This window comes from Corvus brachyrhynchos, unplaced genomic scaffold (genome assembly GCF_000691975.1).
Source record: "Corvus brachyrhynchos isolate BGI_N302 unplaced genomic scaffold, ASM69197v1 scaffold56, whole genome shotgun sequence".
Taxonomy (NCBI): domain Eukaryota; kingdom Metazoa; phylum Chordata; class Aves; order Passeriformes; family Corvidae; genus Corvus; species Corvus brachyrhynchos.
This window is the reverse complement of record NW_008238664.1, coordinates 5,475,929-5,494,998: the sequence shown is the minus strand read 5'-3', so window position 1 is coordinate 5,494,998 and position 19,070 is coordinate 5,475,929. Positions and strand designations below refer to the sequence as shown.

At 42.4% G+C, this 19,070-nt stretch overlaps 1 protein-coding gene across 1 annotated transcript; it reads right to left on the bottom strand.

Annotated features, from left to right (window-relative positions):
• Positions 1-2,231: 2,231 nt before the first annotated feature.
• On the bottom strand, positions 2,232-19,064 carry ADSL (adenylosuccinate lyase). The gene is made up of 13 exons (XM_017737868.1): positions 18,932-19,064; positions 14,433-14,636; positions 13,278-13,322; positions 12,391-12,470; positions 10,476-10,647; positions 10,137-10,183; positions 9,658-9,748; positions 8,775-8,844; positions 7,569-7,716; positions 5,613-5,703; positions 4,678-4,767; positions 2,678-2,854; positions 2,232-2,375 (listed from the first exon to the last, which is right to left on the bottom strand). The coding sequence occupies exons 1-13, from the start codon at positions 19,055-19,057 to the stop codon at positions 2,289-2,291; spliced, it is 1,428 nt and encodes a 475-aa protein (XP_017593357.1). The 5' UTR covers positions 19,058-19,064; the 3' UTR covers positions 2,232-2,288.
• Positions 19,065-19,070: the final 6 nt, after the last annotated feature.

The following is a 19,070-nucleotide window of genomic DNA, read 5'->3' as shown; positions in this document are numbered from 1 at the left end:
TGCAGCGACATGCACCGAGTAGCCCAAAGTGTGATCTGGCCTCACGAAGCTGTCACAAAATCACAGAATCAATTAGGTTGGAAAATCCTCTGAGGTCGTGGAGTCCAGCCTCTGACCGAACACCGCCTTGGCAGCCAGGCCATGGTACTGAGTGCCACGTCCAGTCTTCCCTTAAACGCCTCCAGGGACGGCGACTCCATCACCCTGTCTAATCACCCATTCTGTGAAATTCCCTTAAGGTCCAACCTGAACCTCCCCTGGTGCAGCTTAAGGCTGTGCCTTGTCCTGTTGCTGGTTACCTGGGAGAAGAGGCTGACCCCCATCTGGCTACAACCTAGTTCCAGGTAGTTGTAGAGAGTGACAACTTACCTAAACATCCTTCTCTCCAGGCTAAACAACACCAGCTCCCTCAGCTGCTCCTCATCAGACTCATGCTCCAGACTCTTCACCAGCTTTGCTGCCCCTCTCTGGACTTGCTCCAGCACCTCAATGTCCTTTCTGAACTGAGGGGCCCAGAACTGGACACAGTACTCAAGGTGTGGCCTCACCAGTGCCGAGTACAGAGGGAGAATCAAGAGCTGTACAGCTGAAGCACTGCTTGGTGACTTCCTCCCAACAACCAAGCAGAGGGGAGAATTAATCTCTGGCTGGTGCCACTGCCAACTCTGTGGGAAAGTAGAAGTCTCCTAAAGGATTTGCGCATCATGCCAGTTTTCTAGGATGACATTTCCTCTCTACCAGTTACTCTTTTTAAAATTTCCAGGAAAACAAGTCCAACAGCTCACAGCTGGCAGCCTCTATCTGACAAAGATTTATTTCCAATGATGAGAAAAGATACATTAGCTGTTCCTCCTCTCCACACAGGGTTGGTTGGGTTTTTTTTAAGGAGGAAAGAGGACCAAAGAAGGAGGACTTACGCATCTGTCTGTTTTCTTTCTTGGCTATCCGTTTGAGTAATAGCCTGAAAATTATGAGGGTTCAATTAGAGTTATCCTTTCAAACAGATGGGTAATTAAATGTTAATAGCCCAAGCAAGCAAAATGTTTTAAACACCATCAAACTCACAAATGTTTGAGACATTTTGAATGCCATATTCTAGGGGCAAGGTAAAGCCAGAGCAATCTTGATAGAAGGAGACCACAGCCTGAAGCTTCCCATTACTCTTGACTACTTAATAACGACAAGCCTTATTAAAACCTACAGTATTTTTAAATCCTCTTTCAACAAGGATGGCCTGAAGGACAGCAGGTAGCTTCTGCTTTGCTTAATTCTCTTCAGCAACCACACTTCAAAAATCAAGTAATCCTTATCGTGTCATCTCTGAGAGTCTGAATAAATAACAGAGGCAAGAGGGAGCTTTTTATATTGCACTGATGCAGAGGAAATGCTCTGTGATGTAGTAACACTGGAAGAAGAGGTAAATAAGTCAAAGGGAGAAGAGTTTGATCCAGTACTGAATGTCCAGTAAAGCACAGACATTACAAAACAGATCATTAATGTCAGAAATAAACCCAAAGCTCTTGAATTTCTCTGGCATTCAATGAATTTTCATTATCTTTTTTCTTTCCTTATCAGACAAAACTTGTAGTAGAGAACAACTTTCACATGCCAGAGTCCACCTGCCACTCAGTATCAAGTACCTACAGCCAAGGACCACAATCACAGCCAAAACACCTGTTTCTTACCCACACCTGTAAATGCGATTTTCAGAAGCTACAGAGCCACAGCTATAGTATTAAACTATAAAAGCAGCACTGAAGGAGCACCTGTTTGATGAGCCAAGAAGTTCTATGGCTTCTCTCTCATTATTTTTAATATTTTGGCCTATTTGCTCCCCAAGTCACAGTACTCTGAAAGCCAGGACAAACTTTTATCAACTTTTGAGACACGTATGAAGAAAGTTTCAGGGCATGGGAAGAAAGATGAAAATGGGAGTGGACTCAGCTCCCCTTACCTCTGCTCTTCAACAAGTCAGTCCTACACAAATGTCAGGCAGCACCTGGCATTGCTCTTTAAGAGCTGACAATGCTCTGTAAGGTGCCAATGAAGGGTGCTGTGATAAAGTTACCTTGTCACAATTGGGTGTTTCTCAGTAACTCAGCACACTATAGACAGAGGCTTGACCAAACAGCAGACAAAGAACGAAAAGCCCATCTGGAATCGAGGTGGCTGTAAGCTCTGGGGGTTAAATGTACTGTAGAGAACCAAAATAACATGACACAGTAAACAGACCTGGTCAATAAGGCTTTTATTATCTTCCTGTACCCACACACATTTGCAGACAATAACTAAAGTGCCAGTTCAATTTTCCCACCCATCTGGCTTTGGTATGGAATCAGTGCAGGTCGAACCTCCTCCTTCAGGAACTTTGCCACCTGTTCAAGATGAGAAAAATAAAATTAGGAAAAGGGCTTGCCTCCTCCTCCCCACTTAGAACTGCTTGTTTCACTGGGGTCTCTCTTTCACAAAGACACTCAACAGTGGTATGTCCAGGGTCAAAAGTGTGAAGCCACAGGGAAGAAAGACAAGAAAGCCAAGGAAATCAAAAGAGAGAAATGTGTCTTCCTTAGGAGTATGGCCAGAGTTATATAATATGTACACTCTGTAGCATACAAAAAGGATGCAGGAATTAAGTACACATTGCATTACAACCCATAGCCTCTTCCCACTACTTTACCTGTTGAGGAGCACGTCCAGTGAATGAGGAGGGATCCAACAGGCTTTCAAGTTGTTTATGGATAGGGCTGAAGTAAGGATCAGCACGGACACGGGCAATGAAGTCATTATCACCCCCTTCCTGTTTCACAACAGCTGCTGCTTGCTGAGAGAGAACACGAATCTTCTCGTGGCAGTCCTGTAAGTATAGGGGGAAGAAGATGGGAAAAGTAATTCCATTGCTACTGACAGCACATGGTCATCTCGCCAACTTGTGTGGGAGGAAAAATATTGAAGTGTATTGCCCTGGACAGTGCAAAAAGACGGCACATTTTGGACTGCAGTCTCACATGCCACTACATTAAAACAAGATTTTCTTCATGCTTTCAAATCTGTCCTTTGAGGCTGAAACAGTCTGAATGTCACATACACTCCCTGTTGAACTATAACATAAACTAATGACACTGGAATCATTTATACTTCTTCAAATTTCCCAAATACTCTGAGTCACTATAGGGTTTTTTTTCAACTGTAAACCATGTAAAACCTCTACAGATTTGGAAAAGGGAAAAGAAAAGAATCTGTCCAACTTAACAAGCAGTGAGACTTTGCAAACTATGGCTTATGTAAGGACATAGAGAGGAAAAAAAACCCCTTCCTTTGCAATCAATTGGTAAGAACAAGGGAACCCAACTGTAGTCAGGTACCACCTGCAAAATCAGATATTGCCATGCGGTCCTAAAATACAGCCATGTGGTTGCATTTACAGCTATGCAAGAAGCTTCTCCTTAAATGTATTATCATTGATCTACAATTAGGACAAAAATTATCCTGTTTCCTCCATCCAAATATCATTTGGCTTCAGCACTGACCTGCCTCAGGTGAACAGATCTATCTTCTGGATGTTTAGAAGAGGGAGCTGTTTAATAGTGGGGAAGTGAGTTTCTGTGCTATGAGGTGGGAAAGCCTAGAAAATATGCTGTTCCAAAGTTCCCACCACAGGAAAACAGAACATATGAATGTGAACATGAACACCTTCTACAAATGTACTAAGCCCTATAGGTGTGTATTTAAACAGCACCAGAAAGAAGGCAGGTCAACAAGAGACACAAATGAATCACACAATGTGATTCACATGCTGTGACCCTTAATGTGTTTAGTCAGGAAGCTTACTCACTGACCCACTGACATCAGAGACACAGGGGAAAGGAAAAAAGGGAAAAATATAGTGACTAATATAGTGGCTGATTTGCCACAAGTGTTTCAGAAAACTAGAACTATTCTGCTCAAAGCTTCTATCAAACCCTTTCATTATTCTTGCAAGTTTTAACTTCTGTCCTTGATGTGGAAATAATCATAGAAGGAAAAATTACTATCTAAAAGGTAAGTGAAAATAAGGTGTTTTATTACGATGGAAATTTAATTATCAATTTTGACCTGAATTGTGAAATTAAATGATAAGGAAATATAATCTAATTGTGTCTGGCTTTACTTACTAAGGAAAATATTTAATTACAGTTTGCTTGAACACAGGAAGCCGAATGAAGGACTATAAACAAAGTGGTTAATACACTATACTGAGTTAGGGAAGAATGACACATGAATGAGTGGTTCAGATGGTCTTACTTGCTTTTTTGTTAACAGCACTGATTCATCCTCTTCTAATTTATAAGGTAGCCAACTGCCAACATGTTCCATTTAAAGAAGCTTGGCCTATGTTCCAAGTTCCTTCAAACACTTAAAAAAGGAAAACGCCTACTAGTATCAGCTATAAAAATAGGTCTCCCTCTTCTCCAGCACAGCCAGCTAGATCAGCTCAAACACACAGTGTTCCTAACAGAAAATAGGGATTTCCACAAGTGCTCTCCCCTCAGAGAACAGACCCTGGCTTTGCAGCAGCAGTGTAGTTATAACAACTCCATGGGAGCAGGTGAAGAGCAGAGAAAGGTGAGATAGGACAAGAGCCCAGATACATTTGTTTCTCAGGAGACAAACACCAGGCCGTGAACACTTCATTTATACCTGACGATTGCCCCCAGCCTTCACCATTGCCATGATTATATTCTCTGTGGCCATGAATGGCAACTCCTGCCGGATCCTTCTCTCAATCACCTTAAACACACACAAAAAAAAAAAAACAACCAGGAAAAAAAGAAACAGCATTATAGAAAGCCTATAGACAACCAAAAACTTCGCAGTGAGGTTTTTTTTTCCTGTCCCCTTGAATCTCTAGGACTGGACAATGGTCACAGAATCACAGAAAAGTAGGGGTTGGAAGGCATCTTTAAAGGCCATCTAGTCCAACCCCCTGCAATGAGCAGGGACATCTTCAACTGGATTAGGTTGCTCAGAGCCCTGTCCAACCTGACTGTGAATGTTTCCAGGGATGGGGCATCCACTACCTCTCTGGGCAACCTTTTCTAGTGTTTCATCACCCTCTTTGTAATAAAAATTCTTTCCTATATCATCTAAATTGTCCCTCTGTCAGTGTAAAACTGTTACTCCTTGTCCTATATAACAGGCCCTGGTAAAAAGTTTGTCCCCCTGATTCAAAGACAAATTCTTGTTTTGAACTTAGCTCTGGAAATCCAGATATTGAAGTTGATAATGCTTAGAAGCCATATCTTGTAAGAGACATTACTTTGGAAAAGATGTAGTAAGTTACAGGACTGGACGAGATCTGTCTAGACAGTATATTTTGCTGCTAAGTTATACAGATCCGTTCTGTAATTCAGAGAAAAATATCCTTTGTGAGAAGTTTTGTATTTACTCTTTTATTGACCTCACAAGAGACCTTTCATGTATGTCCTACAACATGAGAATATGGCAAGAACAGAGTAAAATCCAGAAACCATTTGAACTAACAGATAAAAATGTAATCCTTGGAGTGGGAGCATTTTTATACGCTTTGGCATAGGTGTAGCATTACCAAGGAAGTCCATTATCTCCTGCTTTACCTTTGGATACACCACGAGTCCCTCGGAGACATTCTGCAGCGTACTCAGAATGATGTCAGCTGTGAGGAAAGCCTCAGCCAGACACACGCGCCTACGAAACACACATACCCAGAGCCCTGGTCAGCAACAAAGGCCATGTTCCAGTCCACCTCAGATCCTTCAGGTTCTGTAAATAATGCTGTAAATAGCCTTACTGTGGCCTAACACTGGAACTGTTCTCTTTTTTTTTTCTTTTTGGTTAGTACAGAGGGAGAGAGAAAAGGGTGAAGGCACACACAGAAAGCTCCAAGGTAATTCCATGATTACACAGATGGGAAACAGGGCAGCAATCTAGAGTATCTTCCCTTGTGTGTTCTGTGTTGAACTGTCTACTACTGATCCTACCCTGCAGGAGTAAGACATGCTGCATGCTCATGCTGTGCTCAGTGGGGAACTTCCAAAGGGATCCATGCATTTGGTGAGGGCTTCCTCCAAGAAACCAGCTCTCAGTCACAACCAGCCACAAAGGTAGCTCCTGACAAAAAGGAGAGGAGGGAAGCAAGAGGAGTAGTGGAGACTAAGCTGTATCAGGCAAAATGCTCTGCATCACAGTGCAGCAAACACAGCATCATCCATCTGTGACAGCAGGGCCTGGCCCATTCTAAACTGTGGTCTTATAAAACGTTCTAGTTCTCGAACCTTGTGCTACATCTAGGCCCTCCAATTCTATCACAGTGTCTTAAAACAACTTTTCTGGACTGTAGATTGATTGAACTTTCTCTGGCTTGTTCTCCTTCCAAAACACTATAGCTTTAACAAGAAAAATCCAGGGCACAGATTTTTACAATTCGTTAATGAAGTGGACAAATGAGTCTTTCTATTAGATGAGATGAAAATAAAATTTTAAAAACATTCCAGTACATCTCTCAACACTTGGTAGCTATTGGGAAATAAACACACCATATCAACCAGTATGCAATTTCTTAAATTTACATTGTTTTCTGCTGCCTATGCAACTCTTTTTTCAAAGAGACTAGGAGCTGTGGAGTAAAGTCCCTTTGGGAAAAATCTTTTTTAAAATGAAATTTTATGCAGGTATTACGTTTGTGGAGACATTTTAAAAATAACGTTCTCATCAGCAATCTTAATGCTAATCTACAGCCAAAACTGCTGCTGTTCATTGTTTCACAGGTGCCATACCTTGGAATTATAGAGATTTCTAAGATTCTAAGAGATCAAATTCTGCAACAGAATATGACTTTGAAGCTAAAATGTTTCAAAGGCAGGTACGAGCTTTATGCAGGTTTAGTATTAAATAAAAGATGGAAGTATTGAATTTAATTGCTGTAATTTACTTGATAATAATTGCAGATAACTTCTGCTCAACTCAAAATAATGGTGATGAGGAATCATAAAACAAAGTAAAATTTGCTGAGCAATATCCTAAAGACCTGCGCAGATTTTAATGAAACATTTTTTAAAAAAGTAGAGTAATTATGCTCTTTCTCTAGGATCTGAACTACTTATTGTAAAGAACAACATTTTTCAAAATTAAGATATGTTTGTTTAGATTATTTGGAGGGTTAAGGTATTGAACTATTCTTTAAGAGGCCAAAAAAAGCAGGGTCAAAAAACCACATTCAAAACAAGGAGGAAAATTTGAGAAATATGAGTACTGTAATACTATGCTGTTGAAACAGGAAGACTGTGAAAGCAATTTATTACCCTGGCTTCTGTATCCCTCCCTTTCACTGCTGGTTTACTTAGCAGAAGATCTTGACATTAAAAAAAAACTTAAAAGTTTTTATCTCTTGTTACAGAGGAAACCAGTTTGTAGTCTCTAGGTTCTACTGAGACCGCTTTTTGTCAAGGTGGTATCTTGTGGGTTTAGTTTAAAGGCAGTATTTTCTAAAGAGAGCACAGGACCTTTCTGCACAGGGCCATCTGCAATTGCTGCACTGCACAATCTGAACAGACCTGTTGGCACTGTCATCCAGCGTTCGCTCAAACCACTGCACGGCGGCTGTTTGGAGGGGATCCATCACCAGCGTCATCAGGTGCCGAGCGAGGCTGCAGCAGCGCTCTGAACGCATTGGGTTCCTCTTGTACGGCATAGCACTCGAACCTGTCAAAGGAGGAAAAAGGATGCAAACACGGCAACAGCAGGAGTGCATTCGGCAAGAAGAGATGAAGGTCCTCCCCCAGGAAAGAAAAATGTGTCAGGAATCACAGTTTTGACTAAAGCTTCAAAACACAACAATTTTCTAAGGGCAATATGTAATAACGAAAATGACACTACCACTTTCCCCTTCAGACCAGAAACATTGAAATGTGGGCACAGAAAGAGTGAGAATACATTTTTGCAATTCTGCAAAATGGAAGTACTACCACATAAAAAGGACAAATAGTCTTACTTTTTAATGTAGTATTTAGCACCATCTCTCTAAGGCTACCCATGGTAATCTTAGCAGTGTTTGAGCCTCCATCTGTTCAATAACACTGTCCTTCAAAGTCAGATGGTTAGACTGCTGCCTGTTGCTCTAGTGAATGGATATTAAAATCATCCACAGAATGTAGAATGGTACAAGTACTAGACAGGACTAAGGCTTAATTTGCTGATTCAATTTTATACAACTATTTAGGGGATCTGAACTTTCAGCCAAGAGCCAAAACACTACATTTCCTTTCCCCTCTCTAGCAATGTCAGAATCACATCATCGGTATTCTTCTGGCAAGGGTGAAAGGGTCCACCCTAGCTCCATTGTTCCTAATTTGTCTGCTTATAAAGATAAAAATGCTGAGTTGAGCTGAAAACCTACTTTCCAGTCAGCTTCATGAGGACAGGAAAATGTTACGCACTCCTCAGACCCAAGTCTTCCTCTCTAGGCAATGGGACATACATGAGTACTTCTTCTCTCCCCCCAAACACGGAAAGTGCACAAATACAACTCTGATTTTAATTACTTAATATCCAGAAACCTTTAGGTAAGGTGTTTTCTTCTTTTTCCTTTTCTTCTGCCCCCCTTTCTTTTTGCTTTAAAAGGACCCAAAATACTAACAATGTCAACTCCAGTTGATTTAAAGCAACTTCTGTCAGTGACATTTCTAAGTTTGTTTCAAAGGCCACACCACATAAATGAAAAGACATATACACCAGTCCAGGAAATCTCTCTCATCCCTTACCAATCTGGTCTTTCTCAAAAGGCTCCTCTATCTCCTTCAGGTTGGCCAAAAGACGAATGTCAGTGCAAATCTAGAAAGAAAGCATAAGAAATTAACAAAACAGAACCAAACTGACACACACCAATATATCTTACTCTCAGTGCTCTTGGAGAATCTTTGCATCTATGTGCAAGAAGTACACTGGGAGCAGTGAAAAATTTGACAAAAAAATTGGCACTGCAATCCTACTTCCTGGCCTAAAAATGTTTGTCAAGAAAACAAAGAAAACAGCATTAGATGAGAACAGGACTCCAACAAGGGCAAATGTTTGCAGGGAATGGAATACAGATCAGAAGAGAACACTGAAAATGCATAACAAAATTACTCGGTGACTTGCAAACACATATAATGTGTGCTCACTGAACTGGGAAAAAACCAAAACAGAAGAAAATACCACAGATTACTTCAGCCCAGGAGGAGGAAGAGGGAGGGAACAGAAATAAATCAATGAAAAGAATCCACAAGGACAGAGAGGATAACACCATTATCAGAAAGGCAATTAACTAGGACCAAATGGGGAAATTTAAAAACTCACACACCACTAGGGAAGACATGTACTCTAATGGGATCAATTTAGCATAGATTAGACTAATATCTGGTGTGGGAGTTGTTAACCCATCTTGGAATCTGCTCAGTTAACTTGCTTTATTTGTCACTGGTCTTAAGATCTTTGAGATTTGAGTACCAGGTGTGTACCCAGCGGTGAATTTACACAATCACAAAGAAGACAGCTGAACAAGGAACACCAGTATTTCTTGAGAAGAGCATTCTGCACCATGAGCATGCTCCTTCAAGATCTGAAATCTTTCTCCCTCTTCTCAATGTATGCAAGTAGGGTGCTCACCTTGTGTATAGAAGCCCCCAGACTGGCCAGCACAGCCAGGACTCCAATGTCCACCTTGCGACTGTAAGTCTGCCCTGTGACCATGTAAGCCCTAGAAACAAGCACACAAGCTGAGTGTTCCAGCCAGACACAACAATACTGCAAGACTTTGAGCAAGGAATGACATGGCTCTTGAAGTGGAGGGCTGTCATTCTGCCCTGATGAAAACGACTTTGGATTCAGGCTGTCAATTTCTTAGGGCAGCATGAGATGGGAGAGAGGTAAACAGAGGAAAAATGGACAGCTGTGCTTTGACAGGGAGACAAGTAGAAGTGGCCTATTTAGGAGGTGAAGCTTCATGTGGGAAAATGCAACTGAGAATGGAAGATAGCAAGGGGGAATAAGTGAACAGCAGCACAGATGTCGGTTTGGCAACCAGGGGAATCTGGGCCAACACCACCAGCAGGAGTCACACACTGCTAAGAATACTTGTTACATACCGCTTAAATCCTGCCTTTGCAGTCACTAATCTGTCCAGTTCTTCAACCTTGGGATGAAGCGAAAAATAAGAGTTCAAAATACAACTCAGGTAAGGTCAGCAAGAGCAAAAACGATCCTTTGCTTTTCTCAGTTTACTGTCAAAAAATCTTTTACTTTCTGTGAAACATCCCTTCCCAAATGCTGCTCACTTTCACACAGAGCCTTGTCAGTGAGCCCCAGAAGGATCACGGTGCCCTTGTAAATTCAATGCCAGAATCTCAATGTTCCCTCAAAGAGAACAGCATTCCAGAACAGAAAATAGCTAAGACTAAGTCTGCACCCTGGGCTGTCTGACGTACTTTACTATGGTCTCCCTCAAAGAGCTGCAAGAAGCTGGCTTGAGTGCCCGTGGTGCCTTTCACACCCCGGAAGCGCAGGTCATCCCGAGCCCGCTCCAGGCTCTGCAGGTCCATGCACAAGTCCTGAATCCACAAGCAGCAGCGTTTTCCCACAGTGGTGAGCTGGGCAGGTCTGAAAACAATCAAGAAAACAACATGACTCATTGAGGATTTGCACAAGCATCACACTTCACTGCTGAGTCTGACATTAGGACCTCCCTACAGATTCATCTCAACTCATTTGAGCAGAAATTAACAGGTTTTGTCTTAGGCAGAAGGATGGACCAGTGTCAGCAGTAAATGGTACTGAAGATGCAATCATTCCTTTCAGGAATTAGATAGAATTACCAGAAAACAGCAATTTCATGTCCATGTGCCAGGCGGGCGCCCCCTGCCGGCCCACAGGGGCTGGGACAGACTAGGGGCGCATCAGTCCCCCACCCCAATTCCGCTCACCTAAGGCACGGGGGGCACCCTGGCTGACTTACAGCACTGGTGTGAACTTCTCAGCACAGAAACATCTGCAATCACTTTGTGATTTTAAATGATTCCTCTCAGGAACCATTCCTTCTTATTTATAAAAATGTGTTCCTCAGCGTCTGGGCAAACACACTTCAACAGTGCTGTCAGCCAACACTTCTTGTAAGACCTCTACCTTGGAATAAGTAACTGCAAGCTTCAGCTACACTTCAGTCCACCTGAAAATGCTTTGAGGCAAAAACAGGGGTGTTACGCAGAACCCAGAAATAGAAATATTTCAAATTATCCACAAACTCCAAAGAAAACCTCTATACTACTTCAAAAAACCATACACACATGAAAAAGGTGCTCCTGATTAAGTTCAGACATAAAAAGGAAGCTTGTAAGATCTGGAAGCAGGGACAGGCAATCCAGGAGGAATACAAAGACACTATTCCACACTGCAGGGATGGGGCAAGGAAAACCAAAACCCACCTGGATGAATTTAGTGTGGGATGTGAAAGGCAACAAGACAGGCCTCTGTAAGTACAGAAGCAGGAAAAAGGAAGGCTAGGGAAAACATGGACCTAATTGTAAATAGAGCGAAGGCTCTGCTAACAAACGACACAGAAAAGGCTGAGGCATCAATTATGATTTCACCTTGTATACACTTCTTGAATACTCCTCTGTCCTCTTTCCAAAAGCCAAAATAAAACCAACACAGATACTCCTCCAAAAAGCTGTAGAAGAAGAGGGCCCTAGGACTAGAGCTGATGGAACTGACACTGCATGTACAGCAAGACAATTAATCAGAGACCTGACCTTTCACTCTCCTTTGGGAGAAATGTGCCAGACACAGAGCCTGACACGACCTGTGCGCAATTTCCCTGCCTCTTCTGTTCCTGTATCACTGGGGTAGAAGATCCAGGCTTACCTCATGGTGTAGTTTAATGCTTCTGAAAACAGTCTTCATGAAGCAGGAGATTAAACTACCCCAAGAAGAGAACCACCCAGATCTCATTGTCCTTTGACTCAGTATCTGTAGTAACAAGTAGCCATTAGCAAAACTTTCTAGGCTGCAGCAGAAAATAACTTAGAGAAAAACAAAGAAAATGTGACTGGAAGACAGGCTTAGTGCAATCCCGTGTTACAGTTTCTCGAAACAGCCCAGAGTATGCACATCTGTGTTTGCCTGAAAGTCATCCTTTACAAAGCTGTGTTGAAGCAACTGCTGACAGCAAGTCAAAGCAGCAGTCCAATTTCCTGAGACAAGCCTGGATTCAGGCACATACGCCTTTTCTGAACCACCAACTGCCACTGGTCAGAGATGGGAAAAAGGATGACAAAAGAGCAGTAGCAGGTCAATTTAATCAAAGCACAGAGAACAAAAAGAAAGCAAAGACTGATGGCTACTTACTGGTAGTGAGTGAAGCCCAAAGCAGGCATGTCAGCATACTTCTCAGCAAAGTCGGCCAGCCGGCTGATCACCCTTGCAAGCTGGTGGAAGCAGGAAGGATAGAAAAGAGGTGGAATGAGACAGAAAAAAACCCCAAACAACACAGCAGAAGTTAGCATGCTTAAGCACAACATTATGAAAAAAGGGGAGGGAAACAACTGTGCAGGGAGGGACTTTGAGGGGCAACAGGGCAGCCCTCTCCAACTGATGTAGAATGTAGAATATGGTGTGTTTCAGTTCTTCAGGGCATACATACAATTTCTGCTTGCTACGAAACTCAAGCAAGAGCTAACACAAGTCATTGGACTTGAGCTCAAACTAGTCTAATCTTCATGCCCAACCTAATCCTGCAGTTAGTTCATCCTTGGTATTTTCTTTACTCCTGGAATTGGTCAGAAATAAAGTTGGTTTGGGTATAATCGACACACATACAGTCCAGGGCAAATTGGATGCCAACTCATTCAGGTCAGATAGACACCACTGCACTACACTCCTGCCATATTTGACCTCACAAAATTTTATTATATAGTTTCTTGAATGCTGACACACTCCTAAGAATACAGCTAAGACTAAGATAATCCTGAAAGCAATACAAGTGCTTTCTGAAACTAGTACCTGTGGCACAGATAAACAAGGAGAGGCTTGTAATTCCCACTGTGAGCAGAAAAGCTCTGGGGAAAGACCTGAGAAAGGAAAGGAAGGGAACTGTTCACTTTTCTGAGAACAACCCAGACAGACAACTCCTCCTAGCTTCCCACAAAGGTTTAGGAAAATCCAAGTTAAACACAGGCTATGCACAGGACATGAGTGCTCCCCAGTTCTGAGACACTGCAGAACCGCCTTCTCACCTTGGGTAGCAGCAGGTTAAACCCATCGCGGAGGACAATCAGATCCTGAAAGAAGCAAAGAAAAGAACTTTGGGCCATGTCTAAAGGACCAGATGTAACAGTTTCTCTCAGAGAGGACACAGATCTTGCTTCGTAGACTCAAAAGTCTCCTCTTAAAACTTTCTTAAAGCTTTACTCTCCGTCTTGTAATAGAACTTGCACTGAACTTGCTTATGACAAAAACGCTGGATCCACCATTGCTCCTTTTATACTGTCCATGGAAAGTCATAATGAGTGGTGGAAGGCCTTTTCCACCAAGTGCCTATGAATGATTATTTTGAGGTTCTTGGGACTGCCCATGGAATGACAGACTAAATCATACCGTCCCCAGTGAAAAACACAGGCAGTGTAGGCTAAAGACAGCAGGAGGGTAAGTGGACTGATGAGGCACCAGTCATCTTTACTCCTTCTTTTGTGACTGAGGTACAGCTGGGCACAAGTGTCACAAGGAAGGTGATATTACCCAAAAGCTGAACAGGTTTGCAAAGAAGTAGAGAAAAAATAATCACACAGGAGCTTCTCATGCGACAAAAGCAGCTGTGAAGTTGCAGTGGCTTCAACAGTGGAACAGAAACATATACTGAGAAATGAGGCTTCCGTTTGCACTCTGTTTTAGATGAGGTTTTTCACAAATATTTTACACTTTTATAGAATAGTAGTACTTCCTTTTTCACTTAACACTGATCCATTCTCTTTGTTTTCCCCTGAATTACGCAGGGGTTCCAAGAACAAATTGAAAGCTCATGGACCTTGTTTTGTAAGTCAGTGACCTCTTGTCCCAGTGTTGTAACTGATAAATCACACAGTTCACATGTTTCTTCGTGTGCTTACAACTCCCCTCTTATCTCCTTGAGTATTTAACACGCGAGCAGAGGTGAGGGAACAGTTTCCAGATAGATCTTGCATCACATCAGAAGAAAGAAGGCAAGTGGAGCTTGCCTTCCTGGGGTAGCCAGGTTAGGGAACTGAATTAACTTCAACAGTAAAATTAACAATAATGTCTGAAAAATCCATTTAATATTTTATAAAGAAAAGTTTATAAAGAGCTCTAAAATAAACAACTGTAGCTTTGTTTTGCCCAGCTCTGCAGGCAGGAAACTGGAAATATTATATTACCGTGTTATCCCCTACATAGCAGGAAGTTGCTCCAAGGTGAATGATGGCTGCAGCTTTCGGACAGCAGTGGGCAAAGGTGTGCACATGGGCCATCACATCGTGACGCAGCTTCTTCTCTTCCTCTGCTGCCATCTTGAAGTCAATGTTGTCCAGATTTGCTTCCATCTCCCGTATCTGCTCATCTGTGATAGGAAGCCCAAGTGACTGCAAGGGGAAAAGAACTTCTATTGCTTTTTCTCCTTACCAACAAACTGAGACAGAAGCTGTTTAAATAGTTTACTCCCATGTGACATCTCCCAGAAGCGTGACAATTTGGTATAATTGAGCTGTAACAGCAAATGCTTTCATTCTAGGGCTCTCCAGCCTTTTCCAATAGGATAGGACAGTGTTCATTCTTAGATGTTCCTCTTGGGCTTCATACTTTCCTCAATCATGTAACATTCCTGTGAAAACTACAAAAACTAAAACGCATGGGGAAAAGTGATATAAAAATAGTATAGTTTAAACTTCTTTTAATGAAGTTTACCTTTTGGGTAAAGAAAGATCCAGCTACCATGTGACTAAATAGCTTGTGTCAGGAGAAACACTCCGGACCACAACTAGACCTACACAACTGTAAACAGGGGGCTTAGAACACATGGAAAGGTATATATGTTTTATATATTTGTACCTTTTCAAAAGTCCTGAAGTACCTCATCTCTGACAGAATATGAAACCTTGCGAAATCAATTACTTGATCTGGAAGAAGGAGATGAATGCTCCTAGTTCATGTTTGAGACTAATTGCTAGAGCTTTTCAGCAAGCTGACTTAAAAGCAAAGATATCCAACCACAAGATTATACACCGGTGTAATTCTTGCACAAACTAAGATGAGAAATAGGTCTTTTCCTGATGCTGAGAAATTAGACGTCTCACAATGAACTTGGCATTACTGCCTTTTCCAAATTAAAATTGTATTGTCCTGTGCATCAATAATGAGAAATCACCAACCAGGAGGTTTCCAGGATTCAAAGTATTTCAAAAACTGGTTCTGTTCAGAATCAAACTGATTGAAAAAATGTTTTGCAGACATGGAACCTGGAACTGAAGAAGACAGCAGGTGAAGCAGACATGTCAAGATCCTCGTCAGATAATTAGTACCCAAATTTATTCTGTTCCAAGCATATACATGACTGTGAGTGTCCAGCTAAATGAGGAAAAGCACTGGGCCCCAGACTGCTGCCTTTGAGGTGCACTGATACAGACTGTAACTGCCTAAAAGCACAGGCAGCTCAGCAGGGAATACACTCTTGTGCCAAGATTAAAATCTCATGCCTTGCTCAGACATCTGTGATCCTTTGGGAAAAGCTGACCATAGTACAGAGTCATATAGACAGCAAGGAAATAACCCCCCAAAAAGGGATGACTTGACGCAGAACACATGCAAGGTAGGGTAGTGCCAAGACAAACGATGTTTTCATCTGTCCACAAATGTGTGAGACCTCTTCCCTATGAGCTTTTGCTGACATTGGCAGTACCTCAGAAAGCAAGCAATCGAACGTCCTTCAAACCCATGTACCTAAGAAAACCAAGTAGGAAAACTACACGAAGGAGAGAACACAAGGTTTTCCCAAAGCACCATAGGTCAGTGATGAGCTCTCTGGACTGTGCTTTTAGGGTGTCATTCCCTCGAGACTGTCCCAATATTTTGATGTGCCACTCTAACAGCTACGGCTGTTCATCACTGTTCCTAAAGGATGGGGCAGAGCAGGTGGATGACATGGCACAGCTCCTGCACACAGAATGAGAACACTGGGTTGCTCATCATATAAAGAACAGAAAAATATTGAAAATTGAATTGGACAGAAAAAATAGATGGAGGGTTACTATAGGAAGAGAGAAAACATTTCTATTTCACATGTGCAAAACATATTGTAAATCAGTTTGATGCTGCAGGATGTCAAAGCTACTTCTACAAGAAGGAAGAGCTCCAGGAAATTTGTACTTAACTTTCAAATACAATTAAGTCAAGAATTCAAGATAAAAAGTGTTAACAGAAGAATCATAATACAAAGGAATTTATGCAAAAAAATTAAACTAGAGTTTTGGGATGGGTACAAATTCAGCTCTTAACCCAAACTTTAAATACTGTCAGTTGGGAAAAAATAAGCTTTTCTTACTAATCGCACACTTTGCTAAGCCTGCTCTTTGAAACTCCTGCTATTGCCTGCTGAAAGGAACAAAACACTATGTAGACTCTGCCAAATTCAGCTTCTACTGAAATAATTCTTCCATTCTTATCTCACATATTCCAAGTGGACCAGTTGAAAATTTCACCTATTAAGTAGAGTGAATATTGAAGCCATCAGCCTGGCCCTGTACTTTACCTAAAATTTTACCACTAAGTTGCATGTCTTCTCTATTACTACTCTCTGCAACTTTCAGAAAACCTATGATTAGATCTTCCTAGATCTGATTTATCAGAAGACAAAAGTAAGTATTGCCATTGGCCACAGTTTATCTGTTACTGTTTGGTTTTTAATGTATCTGAAAAGATACACTATGTATCTTCAGTAAGAATGACTGAAGAAGCAACATATGAATATCCTGGAAGTGAGGATATGTGCTGCAGTAAATTGCCATAGTTCATTTATTACCTGGTATTGGAATTGGTATTCTTTTTCATAGAAATACTACGCATCTTCTATAAGGAACCTAGAGAAACTGCTTGTAACTAACTGATCACTGACAGAGGTAACAGGTGGTAGAAGTAGCTGACTCTTCCTCCTTTAGTCCAAAGCTGACATTAGATTACAAACTGCTCTGGAATGAGAAGACAGATAAAAATAGTAGTCTCCCTCTTCCCACTATGAAAAGAGAGCTCAGGAAGTTTTAAGACCTGTCTCTACTTTCTGGGAACAAAACTCGGGGGCAGCAACAGGAAGCATAGCAAGGGTCAAGAGATGGGGTAGCCCCGAATTCAGGGCTTGGGAGTGGAAACCTAGAAATATCAAACTGGTTCTTTCAAGCAGATTGCTTTCTCCTATTGGGCAACTCACGTATCCTGTTCTTGAACAGAAGAAAAAGTGATGATTATCTGCTGGAATTGATATGACTACGTTTAAACTGTCATGTTTCCAACATGCAAAGCTCCTCAAGCATGCATTCATGGTATTGGCACTTCCTGTGCTAGATAAGATTTGCAGCTTTCTCACTCCAGCATCTAAACTGTGACAAAACCAGGCATGTGGTACTTCAGAAGGTGACTCCTGTTTAGCACAGCTGTGTAAGTACATCTTCCGCTTCTGAAACATCACATTTGGTCCAGCATATTATTGACAAAGCTGCTGTAGTGACACGATCCTTCATGGAGAAGGAACAAGGTAACACTGTGCATTGCTTGTTCATTCTCCAGCATAGTGCTTCTCTACCCTTGTACTCACAGTAACAGACAGACCTAGTGCTTGGGTTTCTTCCTAACAATCCCAGGGCTTTGAAAACAGAAACTGGACCCTGTACAAAGTAAATGGGCACCTGTTGAGTCTGAAAGGTAAAGCCATTCTGTCAGAAAGTGGGTCGGTTTTGTGACTTTTTTGAGGGTTTTTTTTTTTTTTTTGGAACACATGACAGCTTTTTCACTGTCAAAAACCTGGTAAGAGTCACAAGGAATCAAGTTACTGCATCTTAAAACTGACTGTGTCTCAACTAAGATGTAATAATGACTGTACATGTATCCCTAATTAGGACCACAGTCCAAGTCAGAAGGTTTAGCTTAAACTATACGTTAAGAAAGTTAACTTCATATACTCTACTAACACAACGGCTTGCAATCAAATGGACATGCTCTTAGTTGCTGCTTCCTAATAGTTGAACTAATAATACACAATAGCCAATCTTTTGTGGTATTGCCTACCAGAAACATCACAACTACTTCTGCTCACTTTGGCCAAAAGTAAACTTATCTCGGAAAAAAGGGTTATCTGAAAACAACTGCAGATGCAGGGGGTGGTCCGGTTGGCTCGGACTGACAGCCATCGGATTGAACGGGACAGTGCACCTCATCCGTCACACCTCCTGGAAAGCAAACAGCCGAGCGCTTGAGAAGGACACCGATGTTTGCTCAAAGGCAAAGCCTCACAAAAGATTGCTTAGCAAAGCTTTTACAAAACCAATTTTATAGTGCAGGCAAAAGTGCAAGGGGAGGTACGAGGCGAGAAGAAGTGATTTGCTGAGGGGCGACAGGTACGCGGAGGATTGTGTACAGAGGGCTGGGTAACCCTGAACTCGCACACCCCTCCATCCCCCGCGCCCCCTTCCTCCCTGGAATACGCCAAGGAGCGCCTGGAAAGTTGCTCTGGTCGGTTCCCCGAGGGTAGCTCCGCGAAGGTACGGCCGGCTCCCGCCAGCTCCCGGGCGCTCCTTTGCCAGAGCCCTTAAGGGAATCGGGACGTGAAGACGCCCCGGCACCACGCTCCCCCCACCCCGGGCCGCTCTGCCCTCAGCGCCCGTCCCGCCGTTACCTTCTCAGCCTGGGCGAGGTAGAGCCAGAGGCGGCGCCAGGTGCCGAACTTCTTCCTCTCGCTGAAGTTGAAGGCCTCTCGGCGCTTGGCGTACCGCGACACCAGAGGGGAGCGGTACCGCGCCATCGCGTCCTCCTCC